Genomic DNA, 20,053 nt, shown 5'->3' with positions numbered 1-20,053 from the left:
ACCTGCAGGTACACGGATGCGGGTGGCGCTGTGGTCTAAACCACTGAGCCTCTTGGGCTTGCAGATCAGAAGGTCGGCAGTTCAAATCCCCAAAACAGAGGGAGCTCCCGTTGCTCCGTCCCAGCTCCTGCCAACCTAGCAGTTTGAAAGCACACCAGTGCAAATAGATAAGCAGGTGTCGCTGCGCGGGAAAGTAAATGGTGTTCCGTGCACTCTGGTGTACATCACAGTGTTCTGTTGCATCAAAAGCAATCTAGTTCTGCTGGCCACATGACCCGGAAAGCTGTCTGTGGACAAATGCCAGCTCCCTTGGCCTGAAAGCGAGATGAGCACTGCAACCCCATAGTTGACTTTGACTGGGTCCTTTACCTTTACCTTTTACAGGGTAGTATACTAACTAACTAACTAAAAGGTTACTGGTGACTACCTCTGCGGGGCTGATGAACCTGTGGTCCTCCAGATGTTGAGCTCCAGCTCCTATCATTCCTGGCTGCTGGTTTGGACCAATGGGAGTCCAACATCATCTCAAATGTCACGGGTTCCCCATTCTGATATATATATATATATATATATATCAGAATATATATATTCTGATATATATATATAGCATTATCCAGTATCAGATGCTCCGAGAAGACCCACTGAAATGATGGACTCAAGCTGGCTGGTTTCAATGGGTCTACTCTGAGTAGGGCATAATCACATTTTTCCTCAGAGCCAAGGCAGGCTTTGGGTAGTATTTAGGGCACTTGTCAGGGCCAGGGGAAGATGAACGGCACATTAAATCAAAGCAGAGAACATGCAGATTTACAACATAAAACTGGTGGTCCTGGCAAGTTCTGCTCCTCCCTCCACCTACCCAGGAAATTAAACAGATTATTGTAATTTACAAAGGAAGAAGAAACTGGAGGTATGGAAGGGATGCAGTCTTTGGAACCTCCACAGCTATTGACTCCAGGGATGGGCAAACTTGTACATTTCCGTTTCTCCCTTTTCCATCTCAGTCCTCCACATTTTGGCATCTTTTTATTATTCCTGCCCCCCTCTAAAGTCCCAATGAAAATTCATCAGCATCTTAGCATGCGTTTCTCCTAACAGACATGTCTGTGTGCAATTCTGCTTAATACACACATTTTTTGCAGAGCGGTTTCCCCTAATTTCCTGTCGTTTTCACTAATATCTTTATGCACAGTTTATGCCAGTGCATACATTTCTGTGCACGTGACTTGGCTGCAGAGGACATGCAGATTTACTCTCTGCAAATTGCAAAATTTGGAAAGGTGGGAAATCTGTGTTTCGGTTCTCGTACCATTTCTGAAAATGAAACTAGGCAAGTTCCCTTCTAAATGGAATGGAATCTCATTTATTTCCCCCTCTCCCATTCCTAATTGACTGTCAAAGCTCCAGCATCAGTTGACTAAGCTGAAACTTCTCAAGACATTGTCTCAGATGCTGGGCTGTCAAGGAAGCCAATGCATTTGGAGTATTGTTTTGCCTTGGTAAGGGACTAGATGACAGCCAACAAACTGAAGCTCAATCCAGACAGAACTGTTAGTGGGTGGTTCCCTAGACCAGAAGGATGGGAGATTGCCTGCTCTTGGTGGCTTAGAGGTAAAGGTAAAGGGACCCCTGGCCATTAGGTCCAGTCGTGGCCGACTCTGGGGTTGTGGCGCTCATCTCACTTTATTGGCCGAGGGAGCCAGCGTACAGCTTCCGGGTCATGTGGCCAGCATGACTAAGCCGCTTCTGGCGAACCAGAGCAGCGCATGGAAACGCCGTTTACCTTCCCACCAGAGCGGAACCTATTTATCTACTTGCACTTTGATGTGCTTTCGAACTGCTAGGTTGGCAGGAGCAGGGACCGAGCAACAGGAGCTCACCCCATTGCAGGGATTCGAACCACCGACCTTCTGATCGGCAAGTCCTAGGCTCTGTGGTTTAACCCACAGTGCCACCCTATAAAGGAGCAGGTACACAGCTTGGGGGTTCTTCTGCAATTATCTGCCCCAACTTGTCCAGCTTGTGTCCAGAACTATGCTACAGATTTGAGAAGGTATTTCTTTTTTAAAAAAAACACACACACAAGAACCACATGCTTGTTCATTAGACTGGGCAAAGCACATTACCGGCAAAACAAAAAAGGTGAGAGAAAGAGAAAGAAGCTATTAAACTGTCACTTCCAATTAAAACCAGCATATTCACCAGCACTGTTAATGGATGACGAAGTGGAGAATTTAAATGCATTTGACAGGGACAATATGCATCCTTCTTCTGCTTGGTCCAGACAACCAAGTCAGGTACAAGCAGGTAAGTTGACCCGGGAGCTCCCACAATCCATACCAGCTCCTTGACTGTTTCATTGAGCTTTAGAAATATCTCAAAATCATGGAGGCAGGAAGGGGGTTAAACGAGGAGGAAGAAGAACCAGGGAGCCCCTGAGATGCCTCCTCCATTCACATCTACAGACAGCCTGCTTAGGCATGAATTTGTGATCCTCACTTCCCCGTTGATCAAGTCAATTTAGATGATTTTGATAGCTTCACCCTTTTCTCTATCACTCTGACCCATACTCCTGGAACAAAAGAGACCACGGCAGCAAGCAAGGCCTGCAAAACCCAGTTATTTATAGCATTCTACATGCTATTCCCAAATTGACAACAAGCATGACAATGACCTTCCAGTAAATTCAAATCACAGGTCCCCTGTCAAAAAGTAGCACCTTATTTATTTTGGTGCTGGTGTGTGCATGTGTGAGAGAGTTAAGCTCAAGTTCAGCAACTGGGACCCTCTTGCACCAAAGATGGCCTGTGGAATGTCACCTGGCCCTTTGATTATCAGCCAAACAACAAAAAGGGGTACGTTGGATTACCTAAATATGCAGGCCTGTTCCCAGGCTTTAGGAAGGGTACACCAATATCTGTTGCCTCCACTTTAATTCCTGTAGGTAAGAGCAGAAGAAGAGTCTACTAGATCAGGTTAGTGGCCCATCTAGTCCAACCTGAGCACAAGAGCAGTTTCCAACAACCAGTATTCAGGGGCATGCAGCCTCAAGACAACAGAGGCAGAGCCTAGCCATAAGAATTAGCAACCATTGGTAGCCTTATATTCCAGGAAGCTGCCTAATCCTCTTTAAAAGCCATCCAAGTTACTAGGGCTGCTGCTAGGACTCTCATTTGAGGAGGATGTATTGGTCCTGTTCTGCACTGGGCCTGGCCACAGTGATCCATGCAACGGTCATCTCCAGGCTTGACTACTGTAATTCGCTCTACGCGGGGCTGCCCTTGAAGCTGTCCCAGGAACTCCAGCGGGTACAGAATGCTGCAGCGAGGCTCCTCACGGGGTCTCTGCCATGGGAGCATATTCACCCAGTGCTTTTCAAGATGCACTGGCTCCCGGTGAGTACAGGGTCAGATTTAAGGTGCTGCTTTTGACCTTTAAAGCCCTTCACGGCCTAGGACCCTCGTACCTACGGGACCGCCTCTCCTGGTATGCCCCACGGAGAGCCTCAAGGTCCATAAATAACAACACCCTTGTGGTCCCAGGCCCTAAGGAAGTTAGATTGGCTTCAACCAGAGCCAGGGCCTTTTCAACTCTGGCTCCAGCCTGGTGGAACGCTCTGCCTCATGAGACCAGGGCCCTGCAGGATCTGATTTCTTTCCGCAGGGCCTGTAAGACAGAGTTGTTCCACCTGGCCTTTGGCTTGGAGCCAATTTGATTCCCTCCCTCCCGCTCTTTCTTTTTTCTTTTCCTTCTCCTCCTGCGATGGGGCTACATTTTAATATTTTAATGTTCCATTATTTTAATGTTGTTTTTTATTTTTGCTTTTAAGTTGTAATCATTCATCTTGTTTTTATTATTGCTTGTAAGCCGCTCTGAGCCCGGCCTTGGCTGGGTAGGGCGGGGTATAAATAAAAACTTATTATTATTATTATTATTATTATTATTATTATTATTATTACCCTAGGCTGTATTGGAGCAACTCCTCCTACCCTTTGGAGCTCTCCCTGGTCCTGAAATGGCCATTTGAAGTAAGAACCATTGTTCTGTTGCCAGGACGCTACACCCTATATCCTCTTACTTGCTTCCATTTATGCTGGTGGCATTTTTCTGCTATGAAGTTGTAAACTGCAAAGGCAGTTGGCACATCGGCAGCAATTCTGTGGTGGAAGTGCCTCTAAGGGGTGGTTGGGATCACCAAAGAACAGCCAGAACATGAATACAGGTAACCTAATACGTTCCAACCTGCTCAGCTCTATTAAATATTAACACAATGACATTTAATATGATAAAATATTTAAATAAGCCTAATGTTCATCAAGTTAATCCAGTGTCGTCGCAATGAGTGACCCAGAAGCTGGACGGTAAGAGGAAATTACCTTCGAATCACAGAAATATAGAGTTGGCAGGCACCCCAATGGTCATCTAGTCCAACCCCCTGCAATGCAGCTAAAGAAGACCTGACAGATGGCCGGCCAAGCTCTGCTGAAAAACCTCCAAGGAAGGAGAGTCCACCAACCTCCACTGTCGAACAGCTCTAACCAGCAGGAAGTTCTTCCTAATGAGTCAGAATCTTCTTTGTTGTCATTTGAATCCATTGGTTTGAGTCCTACCCACAAGACTACTCCATCTTCTATCTCACAGCCCTTCAGATATTTGAAGGTGGCTATGATAATTAAAGCTATGGTTTTCCCAGTAGTGATGTATGGAAGTGAGAGCTGGACCATAAAGAAGGCTGATCGCTGAAGAATTTATGCTTTTGAATTATGGAGGAGACTCTTGAGAGTCCCATGGACTGCAAGAAGATCAAATCTCTCCATTCTGAAGGAAATCAGCCCTGAGTGCTCACTGGAAGGACAGATCCTGAAGCTGAGACTCCAATACTTTGGCCACCTCATGAGAAGAGAAGACTCCCTGGAAAAGACCCTGATGTTGGGAAAGATGGAGGGCACAAGGAGAAGGGGACGGCAGAGGATGAGATGGCTGGTCAGTGTTCTTGAAGCTACTAACATGAGTTTGACCAAACTGCAGGAGGTAGTGGGAGACAGGAGTGCCTGGCGTGCTCTGGTCCAGGGGGTCACAAAGAGTTGGACACGACTGAACGACTAAACAACAGCAACAAATGATATTACCTCTCAGTCTTCTCTTCTCCAGGCAAAACCTGCCCAACTCCCTCAACCATTCCTCATATAGCTTGGTTTCCAGACCCTTGATCATCTTGGTCACCATCCTCTGCACACCTTCCAGCTAGTCAATATCCTTTTCAGTGAGCATCTGAGAAGAATGCTGTCTGCATCTCCATCTCCTTTTCTCTCTCCCCAAGTAACAGGGCTATAGAGACATGCTCTCTCTGAAAGTATTTTTGCTTCTGAAGAGGGCCCATTGTTCTAAGAGCTTATTCTCTTATTGGTTTCCTACTTCTCTTGTCAAAGACAGGTCAAATACATTTTCATACATGTAAACACTGGCCTTGTTTTCTCTAGACAATCTTTCAGTTGGAGGGGTTTGTGTTATTGGAAGGACAGAGTTGAAGACAACATATTCCTTAACATTGTGATGTATGTAATCACCTCTAATGCACCTTCTCTCCATTTATTTTCATGAGAACATCAAGCCACTTTAAATAGCCATGTCTTCCCCCAAAGTATTGTGGGAAGTGTAGTTTGTTGAGGGTGCTGAGAGTTGTTAAGAGACAATTGGTCCCCTCCGAGAGCTATGATTCCCAGAGTTCCCTGGGAAGAGGGATTGATAATTACAATACATGGGGAAATGTAGCTCTGCAAGGGGACCAAGGTCTCCTATGGGCTCTCGGCACCCTTAACAAACTACACTTCCCAGGATACTTTGGAGGAAGCTATGAGTATCTTAAAAAGCAGAGACATCACCTTGCCGACAAAGGTCCGTATAGTTAAAGCTATGGTTTTCCCAGTGCTGATGTATGGAAGTGAGAGCTGGACCATAAAGAAGGCTGGTCGCCAAAGAATTGATGCTTTTGAATTCTGGTGCTGGAGGAGACTCTTGAGAGTCCCATGGACTGCAAGAAGATCAAACCTCTCCATTCTGAAGGAAATCAGCCCTGAGTGCTCACTGGAAGGACAGATCCTGAAGCTGAGGCTCCAAGACTTTGGCCACCTCATGAGAAGAGAAGACTGTCTGGAAAAGACCCTGATGCTGGGAAAGATGGAGGGCACAAGGAGAAGGGGACGACAGAGGACGAGATGGTTGGACAGTGTTCTCGAAGCTACCAGCGTGAGTTTGACCAAACTGCAGGAGGCAGTGGAAGACAGGAGTGCCTGGTGTGCTCTGGTCCATGGGGTCATGACACGACTAAACAACTAAACAACAACAACATGAGTATGGTATTTAAAGTGATATGATACTGCTTTAAAAACATGGTGCAGATGTAGTCTTAGTTTCAGTGGCTATAAGAAGAGAAAAAGAGATTATCAAGCACCCCGCAGGTGTTACAGGAGTTAGTCTGCCTCCAGGAACATCAGAGAAGGGAGAGTTAAATGCCCTTTCAGTCTTCTGGTTTTATTGATCTCTATCCATTCTTGAGTTGGTAAATCTACTTGCTGAAAGCTTACTGCACCATTCTCCATATTTTCAAGCCTTTGGGAACTTAGGGTGGGGGGCATTCAGATTAGGATTCATAGCACACACCCCCAATGATGACTGGTATCTATTCAGACAGGTAGGGTGGCAGCCAAGGAGCCAATGGCAGGCAGATGCAACTATTTCTAATTTTGTCCCTGGCCTCCAACCTGCTGAGTCCTACAGGGGCAACACTGGCAGCCAGAGCTACCCCCCCCCTCATGCAGATGGGACCTGTCTGAAGACAGGCTAAGGTTGGTGGGCCTGTGTCCCATTGGTCCTAACAGATCAGCCTTCTCCGCTGCACATCCCACTTCTGACACCAGAGGAGGGCACGACAATTATTATTGAAACAAGGAATGAGCCAGTCCTTTCCCACCATCACCTGTGTGGTTGGGGGAGGCAATAAGCTCCATGGGAAACCTCTCCCTTCCCACCCTCCATCCTTCTCTGTGGAAGAGGCAGGCACAACTGACAGGGCCTTATCGGTGGTGACACCATCCTTGGAACTCCCTCCTCCAAGAGATATAATTGGCTCCCTCCTCCTTTTTCTTTTGGTTGGTCCCTGAAGAGCCTTTTGCTTCAGTCTGCTTTCAGTTGGTTCCTCTACTGTATCTTGTTTCTGAATGTCTGTGAGGTGGGATTTGGTTTTTCACATAACTAGATTGCAGATTTGAAATCAAAATAGCTTTATTGCCTCTTCTGCTTCAGCATTTAAGATGAGAATTCTGATTTTGATTAAACTTCATCCGCATGCACCATGGGAAAATATCTGTATTTGGAAAGCATTGAGAGAAGCATCTTACGTTAAATTGATTTAAGAACAAGGGTGGTGATGATAACTGGCTGTAGATTGAGGTTTAGTCATAACTTCTTCCTCTGGGCTACTTGAACGGGTGCTAATGTATGAGCCTTGTGGGATTCACAACCGCAAAGTGGCGATGATATCTACCAAGACTCCTAGATGGAGCTTTCTTTCTTCTTTTTTTAATTGAATATTTATTGAGATTTTACAGAAAACAAAAGTTTACAGAGCTACCTAGACTCCAGAATGGAACAGACATGCCCAGACGCAGAATACCTCTCAGTAGCTGCTGGGACAAGCACCAGGGGAAAGGCTTCCCTTTTGCATCTCGCACATGGGTGCCCAGCGGCTGACCACTGTCAGAAACAGTATACTGGGGCTTGATTGGATTTGTTCTAATTCAGCAATGCAGTACAGTGGTATCTCGGGTTAAGAACTTAATTCGTTCTGGAGGTCCGTTCTTAACCTGAAACTGTTCTTAACCTGAGGTACCACTTTAGCTAATGGGGCTTTCTGCTGCTGCCGCGCCACCGCCACACGATTTCTGTTCTCATCCTGAAGCAAAGTTATTAACCCGAGGTACTATTTCTGGGTTAGCAGAGTCTGTAACCTGAAGCGTCTGTAACCTGAAGCATCTGTAACCCGAGGTACCACTGTACTTATGCTGTCCCCAAGCACTCGACTGGACTGTGGCTGTGCCATCCCTGTGGCAGGCAGGAGAGGTGCAGGTGAGGCAGCGACAAAGCTAGGACTATTGGGACATGCTTCAGACACACACAAACACACAGCACTCCCACTGGGTGATCGTTCAGTTAGTCTTTACATGCAGCATCCTAGTCTAGGCCAGCCCATTCTCCACTCTGTCCTGCAACCCCAACTCCTGAATCTGCAGGGATCGCTGACCCGAAACGGTACAAATCTCTTAATTCTACCTCGCCATCTCCCGACCGCAATGCCGAAAAGACATCTACAGAAAAGGCAAGCTATAGGGAGCGAGGAGGGGAGGAGAGGGGATTGAGAGGAGAACCCAAGCTATTTTTATTTTCTAATATCTGGTTTGCCTTCAGTCGGCTCCGCTACTGTTGTGAAACAGTCTCGGGGTTTGATGTGCTGAGAAATTATTTGCTGAAAAGCTAATAAGTGGCTCTCCAGTCAGCAAACGCCTCGCTGAATTATCATCAACTCTTTACATAAGTGACAAACAAGATTGGCTCAAAGGCTCCTCAGCGGCAGCTAGCATCACCCAGGCAAAACACGAGGCAATCTCAGGAGCAGGGATTGTGACGGTGGGCCATTCAGTCTTGTGAAAGAAGCTTTCACATCTTCAGCTATGTTTTATGTCGCCTGGAGTTGAAGAAACACAGGAGGCTGCCTCACACCGAGCCAGACCACCAGTCTGCCTAGTTCAGTGTTGTCGGCACTGGCTGGCAACAGCTCTCTGATATTTTGGACAGGGAGCCTTTTCCCCAGGAAATGCCATTGCGGATCGAACCAGCGACCTTCTGAACGCAGAACAGATGCTCAACCACTCAGCTAACAGCCTTTCTCCATATGTAAGAACATCAGAAACTGCCTTGTACCAGGCCAGGCTGTTGGTCAATCTTGGTTAGTGCCATCAATAAGGGAGGAGGGAGAAATCATGTTCAGTTTGCATTTGAAGGCAAACCTGCCCAGTTCTCAGTTACTGAAACAAGACGCAGTCACTTTTCACAATTTGCACTTCTATGAATTTTGTAATGCTGTTCTCCAGCCCGGTAATGTGTACCAAAATGATATCAGGTCTACTCTGAGTAAACGTTAGTTGCACACCATCCAGTACACGAAGATTTTGTTAGTTTTAAAATTCAAAAGCGACATGGAAATGTGAATAACCGAACCAGAAAAACAAGGAAAGGAGAAAAACTGAAATTACCAGATTCACCCTTCCTGATCTGCAGCTGAGATGGCCAATCAGTGGTTCTATGAAAGACCCAGGCCTCCTCACCCTGGTGCAAATTTATCTGGCCCCTCATTCCTCCACCCCACATCTTTTGGTCACAACATGACCAAAAAAATCGCCTGCCAGAAAGGAAAGGAAACAAGATATTCAGTTGCAAAACACACACACGTTATATTCCTTTCTGCTGTGTAACATTAACATCCCTCTACAGTGGACACTCGGGTTGTGATCTGTGCGGGAAGCACATTCGCAACTCGCAGCATCCACGACCCGCAGTGCCATGTCTGCACACATGTGGGTTGCGATTTGGTGCATCTGCACATGTGCAAAGCGCGATTTAGCACTTCTGCACATGTGCAAGCGCCGAAACCCAGAAATAACCCGTTCTGGTGCTTCCAAGTTTGACGCGGTGCGCAACCCAAAATCGCGCAACCCGAAGCGTCTGTAACCCAAGGTATGACTGTATTGAATCCCCATCTGCCCCAAACCCAAGAAACATCCCACACATATGCAATGTAAATGATAGCTGTCAAATATTAAGCAGGGTTGTATAATATTTTATATAAGCCCACCCAGGAACGGCTGTGGGCAGGATTCTTGCACTGTAGGGGGTTGGACTAGATGACATTTGGGGGTCCCTTGCAACTCTACAATTCTATAATCCTATGCTTACATGCTTGTAAAGCCCTCCATCAGTGATGGGGGAGATCTGTGGCTCTCTGGCTGCTGTTGGACTCCAAATCCCATCAGCCCCAGCCAGCATGGCCAATGGCAAGGAATTATGGGAGCTGGAGTCCAGCCACACCTGGAAGGCACCAGCTTCCCCACCCCTGTCCTAGACACATGTCCCAACCTTTGAGGCATCACATATTCAATGCACTCCAGCCACATCTAGAGGACGGCAGATTCTGCAACCCAGCCTTAAATGCTAAATGGCATTTGGCTTTCCAGTTTCTGCAGCAGATTTTATTGCTGGGCCCCAGTCTGTTCACTGGAAGACACAGAACACACACCCCAAGAATGCAGAAGTTGGCTGTCCCTGCTCTGCAAAGCCACGCGACAACCGCAACAACAGCAGCTGCCCGACCCCAGCTGCTTACATCCAACATTCACAGAGGGAAGCAGACAAGACCAGGGAAGGGCCAAAAACAATGCTGGGGAAGGCAAGAGGGGGCTTCGTTATGAGTTCTGCAGCTCTACAAAAAGAACCACTCCGATTCATAGATTTGGCAATGTTCTGTGCAGGGGGGACAGGGCCAGTTTCACCTCTTCACTGTGATTCCCGGTTCACAACAATAAAACGAATAATAAACGCAGCAAGTAGTATTAGGCACCATGCAATAAAAGCCGGCGGGTGGGAGATTTTGCAGTCTTGGGGCCATATGGCCTGGTGGGCAGCCTTCCGAGGGCCACATGGCAGTGGTGATCAGGTCCAGAGGCAAAAGGAGACAGAACGATGGCTATTGCCTCTTGCAGCAGACTGGTTTCTGCACAAACACACTCCTCTCTATCGTCCATGCAGGCAAAGAAGGGGCATTATCAGAATCCAAGGGACCATCCCAGCTGGACGAAAGTGCATGGGGTGTGGCTTGGGGAGCGTTCTGAGGTCCACACAGAGAAGGCTGGAGGGCCACATTCCACCCCTGGCATAAGCCAAAACAGAAAAAAAGCAGGGAAGCAGAACTAAGGATAGCAAGCAAAGGCGAGAACCGGGGAGAGCAGAAGAGGCAAGGCTAGGAAGGTAACAATTAACCTTAATGCTGCTATGAGGTCTTCCATGAGCATCATATCTGTGTGGACCAAAACAGCCTCTTGCTATACAACAGGCTTCCGTTTCCCCTTCGGTGTAAACTTCTTTGCAGATCAGAGCTTCCACGCTCCAGCTGCCAGCAGAAGCATTTTCTTGAAATCTAGAAGTCCTGATCCAGCTTGGTGACCTGGGGTGCAACACCCCTGGGATGAGCTCCCAGATCACCTTTCACATCCTAGAAGTGGCCCTACGTTGTCACAAGAAAGGTTGTGCCCCATCCTATGCACCTGGGAGCCACCGTCCCAGCGAAGAGGCTTGTGATAGTAAAGGTAAAGGGACCCCTGACCATTAGGTCCAGTCGTGGATGACTCTGGGGTTGCGGCGTTCATCTCGCTTTACTGGCCGAGGGAGCCAGCTTCCGGGTCATGTGGCCAGCATGACTAAGCCACTTCTGGCGAACCACAGCAGTGCACGGAAACGCCGTTTACCTTCCTGCAGGAGTGGTACCTATTTATCTACTTGCACTTTGACGTGCTTTCGAACTGCTAGGTTGGCAGGAGCAGGGACCAAGCAATGGGAGCTCACCCCGTCGTGGGGATTTGAACTGCCGACCTTCTGATCAGCAAGTCCTAGGCTCTGTGGTTTAACCCACAGCACCACCCCTGTCCCTTAAGGCTTGTGATAATGGATAACATCCTGTAAACCTGTATGCCCCATGGAATTTGGGTTCACCGTTCGACTTCCGGACAAAGGCCGGACCGCTTCACAAAATATGCTTTTAACCTCTGCAATTTGCTGTCAGGGAGATGTTCCTCTGCCACAAGATTTTGAAAAGGGGTAGGCCAATTCATGTAAGAAGATTTAAGAGAAGCACCAATGGCTAATCGTGATCTCGAATTGCAAAGCAGAGAGCCTTCAAAGTCAAAGGCAGTCTACCTCTGCTCAGCAAATGCTGGGGACAAAGAGCAAAGTGGCCATCTCCATCACTGGCTGCTACTCAAGATGTACCCAGAGTCCTGCTGGAGCCAACCAGTGATCCATTTCTTTCATCATTCCACTTCCAAGCAATGTTAGAAACTCAGGTATATAAGCTAGACACCAAATGACACGTTAAACCTGGGTTACGGTCGCCACAATGAAATGTCTATTCACCAGGGGCTTGGAACAGATGATCCCTTCCAATTTTACAATTCTAGGATCTCAGCCACATTGCTCGACTGTAGTTTGCTCTTACAACAGCTCACTTGTCCTGGTGTGCAAGAAGGAGAAACACACACCATAGAAAGGAAAAGGTCTTAACTATGGACTAAGGCAGAGGTTTGCAAACTGTGGTCTGTGAGATCCATCTGGGTGGCTTGTGGAAAGGCTATAGCACAGCCAGCCGAGAAGCAGAAGACATGCATCTTTTGCTACAGACTAGTCAGCAGGCTCGATGGAGATGTCAGTCGCAACGAGGTGCCCATAAATCTCCACGTAGTCACAATGGAACCCACCCCAGTAGCAGAACGCACCTAGCGCATTTTGAACACTGGTTCCAAGAGCAGACAGACAGGTCTTTCTTTCCCAAGTCAGCATCTGTTTGCTCGCAGTGCCTGGTACTCAAAGGTAAACTGCCTCTTGCCATGGAGGTTCCATTTTGCTGCTGTATTGAAGAACAGCTAAGGAACATCTTCTCCTCTATCTGCAATGAATTTGTCAAACGGAGGGATGCATTTCCCTACCTCCGCCTACAGAAAACCTATGACACATTACAATAGTGCATGGACCCAGAGACAAAAATAAGTGGAGCAACAGATGCAGCTCTGACCTTTGCCCTGTAAGCTACTGTACCTTCCAGCCAAGAGAAAGTCAAAGGTTTCTGCACACACCTCTCCATCCAGGCTAGTGAGAGGGAAAGGGCTGCAGGTGGTTCCAGGTTTAATCCCCTGACGGCATCTCCAGCAGTGTTAGAAATTAGCCAGGCACATTTTGCACCTATTGGCCACTTGCGACCAAGTGAAGATGTCCAGGTGCCAGGATGCTGCCTGACATGTCCACCACCTGGAGGTACATGCCTGGGGATCCCTGGATCTGAACTGTTTTAACACACAAATACCACATCCTATAGAATCTGCACAATCAGAATGAATTTCAGGAACCCAAAAGTTTGTATTGAGAAATATGACTTTAGAGCCGTCTTGCCCCCAAAACAGCAACCAGGCATTCCGCTTGGGCAACTCTAACCCTGGTTTAAGGAGCCATTTGGCACCTAGCTGAAATATCTCGGTTTCTAACACTGGGTTTCTCCAGGTAGGGCCGGGAGAGAGAGCTTGCTCTGAAGTCCTGGGAAGCTGCTGCCAGTCAGTGTAGACAATACCAAACTGGATGGGCCAATGGCATGATTGCAGTTCAAGGACACATCCCAGCCAAGCAAAAGCACTCAAGGGGGGTGTAAAACAGAGCCTGGGGAGAGGGGGCGTGGCCTGTGGAAATCCCAGGGGCCAGATAGAAAGCTTTGGAGGGCCATATTCACCCCAGGCGTGACGTTCCCAAACCAAAGAGAATCCCTTTCTTTAAGAAGTCAACAAATGTGGTGCCCGTCACCCTTGTGACGAAAACACTCGTACGTTTGTTATCCATTGAATGGAAGAGGTACTTCATTTGGCATCATGCTGGGGTTACGTGGACCTTCTGTCAGAGCCAAAACAAAGAGAGACCATTTTCCATGCAGGCTTTGAGAACTATCGAGGGTTTGCTATACACACTGACAGATGTAGGCCTCAGGCCCCATTTACACCAGACAGATAATGCGCTATGATACCACTTTCAATAGCCATGGCTCCCCCCCCCCAAAGGAATCCTGGGAACTGTAGTTCATTAAGAGTGCTGGGAGTTGCCAGAGACATCATTGCCCCATTCCCACCGTGGTTTAAACAATCCAGCTTTCTTCCTCATGGGGAACTCTGAGAAGTGTAGCTTCGGAAGGAAACTAGTTAGAACCTACAGCTGCCAGAATTAGCAAGAGGAAGCCAAGGATGTTTGAAATGGTATCATAGCACTTTAAATGTATCATGCGAATGTACCATGTGCAGAGTTGCCATCGCGCCCTGGAGATTCATTCAGTCTCACTGCACCACTGCTCAGTTGCCTAATCCCTGGTGATTATTATCTCTCTCGCACACATTTTGCTAAGTTTTTGTTTGATTGCACACCAAAGGCACCCTATCCTATCCCGAGCCCCAAGCCTTTGAACTCGCAGCTCGTCATACAACCCCAACACAGTTCTCCCCCACAATTGGTTCGACTTTCCTGAAATCAGGGCCGGCCCACACATGAGGCAAGGTGGGGAGGCCACCTCAAGAAGCAGGAACCGCAGGCGCAGCGGATCCCAATGTAGATCTTTATCCCACCCACCCCCCTTGTTCCTAATGTAGACCTTTGTTTAATTCTTCTTCCCTGACAGGGAAGGAGCGCCATTTTGTGGTTTGCCCCAGGTGGCAAAATGTCCAACATCCCAATGGCTCTCCATAACACCAGCTAGGTAAGCCAGCATTCACCTAGCCTGTAGTTAAAGTCTCCCCATCGCTTCCTTTCGACATGCTTGCTGGATTAATAACTTCCAGGGTCTACACTACAGATGCATTGCAATCTTTGTTACCCCTTAAGGATCGCAAGAACTGCAGCGGTGCATGAGTTGCAAAAATATATCCTTAGCCCCCATCCCCAACAGAGCTGTGTCCCCCCCAAATTCCCTAAGAAAATGAGAGTTCAGCTGGCTTGAGTCTGCAGTGCAGATCAGACCTTTGAAACCACTGGACAGTGAGAGGAAGAGGTCCTTTTGGCACAGAGTTGGGTAGCTGGAGAAGACTTTTATTCAACAACTCAAAGGAAACATGCAGTTCTGAGTGAAACCCTCAGCTTTGCAACATCCAAGCAGATCGTGTGTTTTGGTGCATAAGCTGCTGGAGATCTAAACATCCTTTGTGAACCGAAGACAAAAAAAGCAGATTTTGCTAATCTTTCACACCCCACAGCCCAATGTTGATAGGGAAAGTCATGGAATAGCCACAAACTGCTCCTGAACCAGCAGTTCTTGGTACTGAGGAAGAAGCCGCTCCAAGCTAAACCACAAGTCTAATTCAGAAATAAATATCTTCCCTCCCCAAAGAAACTGAAGTTACAAACAGCTTAAGGGAGCCAAGACCGACCCAATAAGGCAGGAGTAGTCAACTCAGTGACCTCCAGATGTTGTTGGATGGGAACTCCCACTTTCCCTAACCATTGGTCATGCTGGCTGGATAGCAGGAGCTGCAGTCCAACAGCATCTGGAGGGCACATGTTAGCTACCCCTGCATGAAAGGATCACTCCATTTCCGTTTCTGCCCAAACAGGGAGGCGACAGCATACATTGCCCCGCAGGGCACCAACTTCACACAACTATGTGCTCTCTGCCTACCTTGTCCGCCATGATCATTGACGAGCCGCCATGAATCCCCAAGATCGGAATAAAGGTCTGTGACGAAATAAAATCCAAAATCTGGGCAACCGCCTCCTGGTCGGTGTCATCCCCGAAAACCACGCCGTGGATCTTGGTGCCTGACATCAAGTCACAGACATTGGTGATGATGCTTTTTGGGTCTGTCTGGTTGACCAGAAGGGGCACCACATTGACGTCGACGGTGAGGTCGCCGGACATATCCCTGGTCCAAAGCGCTCGGACCTCTCTTTCCGTGACGTACTGCGTCCTCCCCAGGATGACGGCGATGTTCAGGATGGGGTAGCTTTTCTCTGCCCCCCAGACGAGGGCCAACTCTGCCAGGAGAGCCTGAAGCACCAGGAGATTCCAGCAAACTCGCGCCATCTTCACCAACTCCATGCTCTGCGGAGAACAAGGAGCCCGGGACGGGTGTCACATCACGCGGAAGACGAGGATGAACTGCCACAGCCTCCTGCCTCCCACAGGGACCCGGTCCTTAACCTTGCAAACAGGCATCCTTGAACTGAGTCGTCCTGCAGGGTCAAGGTGGCCCTCAAAGTTCAACCTCAGCTAAGCACCCAGGCTCAGTGCAACACTTAACTCCCACCAGAGCAAAACTGACATCGCCTTCGAGGTCTCGGAAGGGCCGCTGGCCAGCCCTGCACATATCCTTCCCTTACAGGGGGGGAAAAATAAAACCAGCTCAATCTCTGCTGAGGACACAGCGCAGAGGAGATATCTGAAGCTTCTCAGGATGCCTTTTTGGAAAGCCTGGCTTTCCGAAGCATCTTTGAAGGCTTTGAAGGCATGCAGTGTCCCAGGCCCTGTCTGCTTCCTGCCCTCCTTTCCTCTTCCCTCCTGCCGTGGCTGAAGCAGCAATGATTGGTGTGCCACCCCGCTCCCTCCCCTCGCCTCTGTCCAGAAATTGTATTTTATTCCAAGACTCATCTCAAGCTGGCTGGCTGGCTGCTCACGCAGAACTGGCTGAATTTCTGGAACAGATTCAGACATGCATTATTCTAACCCTTTTTTTTTCCCTCTCCCCCCCCCCTCACTCCCCTCTCTCCTTGGCAATGTACCCACTTTGGCTGGGCATCGGGGATGTCAGCCAGTTGCTGGCATGCATGTTTGTCCCCTTCGCTTCGGGTCAAGACCCTGGATGCTGCTTTATTTTCGTGGATTTCGTTGGGCGGGTGGGTGAAAAGGGGGGGCTGTTGTTCCTTCTCACAGAGGCCGTGGCAAAGCCGCTCATGGAGGGAGGGGGCTACCTTCTGCTGACTTGCATCAAACCCCCACTACCACCACCCTGGGGGAAAAATGCATCTCTGATCCTATGGCTCCCATCATCCTGACATCTACACTCATCAATCATGTTCCATCAGCAGCAGGGGGATATATGGGACTCAGAGTAAACCTCTTCCCTCCCTAGGCTTCAGGTGGGCACGAGCGAGGGGTCTCTGGAGCTGCGTGTCTCTTTCCCCAGACCTCATTTGGATTCAAAATCAGCCGTTGTCTGTTGCAGGGCAGATTTTTTCCCCTGCTTCCCCGACTGCAGTCAGATCACACGAGAGGCAAAAAGACAGAAAGAGGGTGGGTGGGTTTTTATAGTAAAGCCATAACCCACTAGCCCGTGCTTTTAAACCTCCTTCATTGGGAAGTATTAATTATTTGAAATATCCCCCCCCCAAAAAAAAAAAATAAACCACTGGGTTAAAAAAAATGCACCACGCTGGCAGAAGGGGGGGGGGTTGTTTGCACCAATTAGAAAGCCGTGCACAACACACACACACACAAGCTGCGAAATCCTGCACCGTTAGCCTTTACTACGTAGGAGAGGGAATTCTTAGCTTCTTCGCTCCATTCATGGGGGCGAAAGGGAAACCAAGAGCAACAGCGCCTCCTGGCGCTCCGCCGCGTTCCTAACATCCCCTTGGCGCTTCTCTCCACTTTCTCCCCCCCCCAAAAAAAATTATTTATTTATTTATCCTCATTCCCCACCACCCCCCCGCCAGCCACCTACCACCAGCATCAGAATCAGCATTACCAGGAATGTGAGAAATCGTAGCCGCTGCCGCAAAGTTTGGCATTTCGCAAGACTCCTCAGCGCCGCGCGTCAGGAGAGGTTGCCATCCTGCTTTCCAGAGATGCGATCGCCAGTGTTGGTGCTGAGATCGGGGCGCCACATCCTCGCCTCCCCTCGAGGCAGGGTTGCTTATCGGTGCAAAGGGGGTCTAAAAGGGAGGGTTTTGGGGGGAGAGCGGGGAGGAGGGGAAGGGAAGGGAGGGGCGAGAGAAAGACCACCAGGTTAGCGCAGGCGGAACAGCGCAAAATAACACAGCGGCAACTTCGCGGCGCAGCGGATTAATAAATCCTGGGCCGGGCAGCCGATCGTCTGCGGGGGGAAAAGTTGATTTGCTTCCATGTAATTTGTCGGAGAGCGCGTTTCGCCCGCGATCTTGCTTGCAAATCCGTTCCCCGTCCTTCCTTCCATCTCCCGCCTCCTGCCGCAATTTCTCTCCACTAGGACGTGCACGCGATCCTATGCGTCCTTACTCCCGAGGAAGCCCTCGCGGAGTTCAACGGAATTTCCTCCCCGGGTCAGGATGCGTAGGATTGCGGTGTGATTTGGGCGAGCGGAGAGAGACAGATGAAGCGACCTCGCCCCCCCCTCCACCTCCCCCAACACCACCCCTTAGAGGTTGGGATCCTAGGCAGACTCCCTTACCTGGGAGTAAAAAAGCCCACTGAGCATAGGCGGGCCTTGCTTCCGAGTAAACACCCCCAAAACTTGCGTTCCCATAACCACCGCTGCGATCGGTCTACTCGGAAAGTAAGGACAGACCCCCCCAACCCCTTTGCAGTTTAATGGAGGCTCCTTCTTTTACCCAAGTTAAAGGTCCCTTCTGGCAGCTTGAAGTTCCTAACTGGAGGAATCCATCGCAAGGAGTTTCTAGCTCCCATCTTTTCCTGGGAAGTAAGTCCCATTGAAGTCAAGAGGACTTGTTTCGGAGTAAACACGCACAGGCTGGCGATGGAGGGGGTGTTTAAAAGAGGACCAGCCGCCTCATTTTGGGATGTAGGCAAGAAGCGACCCTCCGCACACTTCCTCGAGAGTAAACTCAGCTAAGCGCCAAAGAGCTTACTCTCGAGTAAAGGTGGGATGGCGCGGCGAGAGAGGAAAGATTTTCCACCTGCTCAGTAAACCTCGCCAGTAATACTATTAGCACTAATTTCCATGCTAAAAAAAAATGGGGAAACGCACCGGGGTAAGACGTTTATTTTAAATTTTTTTTACTCCCTCGCTCTTTTTTGGCAGGCGAAATTGACATGCAAAGCGGCAGCAAGGCCAGGACCCTAATCTGTCCATTTCACTCGGGGGTGGCCGGGGGTTGGCGCGGCGTGGGGTGGGGTGGGGTAGATGGACGCTACTGTCGAGGCAACCCAACTCCACCCCCCTTTGCAACAGTGCCAGGCAAAAAGATCGCCACCGACCATCCATCCATAGCCCCCACCTCCCACCCCTCTCTCCCTCCCCATTCCGCATTTTTAAAATTCTTATTTATCATAATTGCTATTATTTAATCGCCTTCGCCGCCGCTTGTTACTCACTGCATTCGCCCTCCACATAATTCCAAGCTGAAAATCCTCCAAGTCATTTCAAAAGGATTCCTTTGGCACCCGTCAGAAACGCGTCTCCGTTTGTGTGTGTGTGTGTGTGTGTAGGTGGTGAGTGTGGTGGGGGGTGCTTGTGTTTTGTGTGCGTGTGCGTCTGCTTAATCCCCAGATTTCAGCTCAGGTGCCCTTCCGCAAGGGGGGGGGGGGAAACCAAGCCAGGCAGCATCTTCGGGCTCCCAAAACCATCCAACACACACACTCACACACAGGCGCGCGCGCACACAGGCGCGCACAAGCACACATACACCGCCTCCCTGTTCCAAGTTTGCCAACCCAGCCGAGGGAGGGAGAGCGCGCAGAGTCCAACAACCTCAACTGCTTGCCCTGCTTTGCAAACGAGAGAGATGCCAATCTCTCTCCCCAAAAAACCCCGAGGCGCTTTAATTGCGCGCGACGCTTGCCCAAACTGGAGACTTGTTACTCGTCCCCATCGACGTTTGGAGAGCGCTTTTCTGCTGCAGTGAAAGCAAACAGGGCAGGAATTGGGAGGGTGTCACCAAAAAAAGACCAGCAGCCCCCTTCTCTCTCTCTCTCTCTCTCTCTCTCTCTCTCTCTCTCTCTCTCTCTCCATCACTGGAAAGGGATTGTGGAGCGAACTCGCCAGCAGGCGGCTGCCGGCTGGAGGGATTGAAGAGCGCAGGAGGAGGAGGAGGGAGGCCCCAGCTGAGCGGAGCTGGCTGGGCTGCTGCTAGGGGCTTGGCTCGGCTGGTGCACTGCCCCGGGGCGGCGGAGGAGGAGCGGGCGGCGGCGGCGGCGGGGCCGCAGTCTGGAGCAGAGCGCGGTTCGCACGCAGCGCCTGAGCGCCAGCCCAAGCGAGGAGGAGGGAGAAAAGTCTTC

At 49.4% G+C, this 20,053-nt stretch overlaps 1 protein-coding gene across 2 annotated transcripts in view; it reads right to left on the bottom strand.

The window, feature by feature from the left end:
• Positions 1-19,754, bottom strand: part of GRIN2A (glutamate ionotropic receptor NMDA type subunit 2A) — a 227,761-nt gene extending 208,007 nt beyond the window's left edge. For both annotated transcript variants that reach the window (XM_053364558.1, XM_053364557.1), the window contains exons 1-3: positions 19,151-19,754; positions 17,586-17,772; positions 15,521-15,943 (exon numbers count right to left, since the gene is read on the bottom strand). In XM_053364558.1, the coding sequence (XP_053220533.1) occupies positions 15,521-15,940 (420 nt within the window). In that variant the 5' untranslated portion in view covers positions 15,941-15,943; positions 17,586-17,772; positions 19,151-19,754. The remainder of the gene's footprint in view (positions 1-15,520; positions 15,944-17,585; positions 17,773-19,150) is intronic.
• Between the last annotated feature and the right edge of the window lie 299 nt (positions 19,755-20,053).

The sequence above is a fragment of the Podarcis raffonei genome, chromosome 14, assembly GCF_027172205.1.
Source record: "Podarcis raffonei isolate rPodRaf1 chromosome 14, rPodRaf1.pri, whole genome shotgun sequence".
NCBI classification, from domain to species: Eukaryota; Metazoa; Chordata; class Lepidosauria; order Squamata; family Lacertidae; genus Podarcis; species Podarcis raffonei.
The sequence above is the reverse complement of the archived record's forward strand: the minus strand, read 5'-3'. Positions and strand labels throughout refer to the sequence as shown.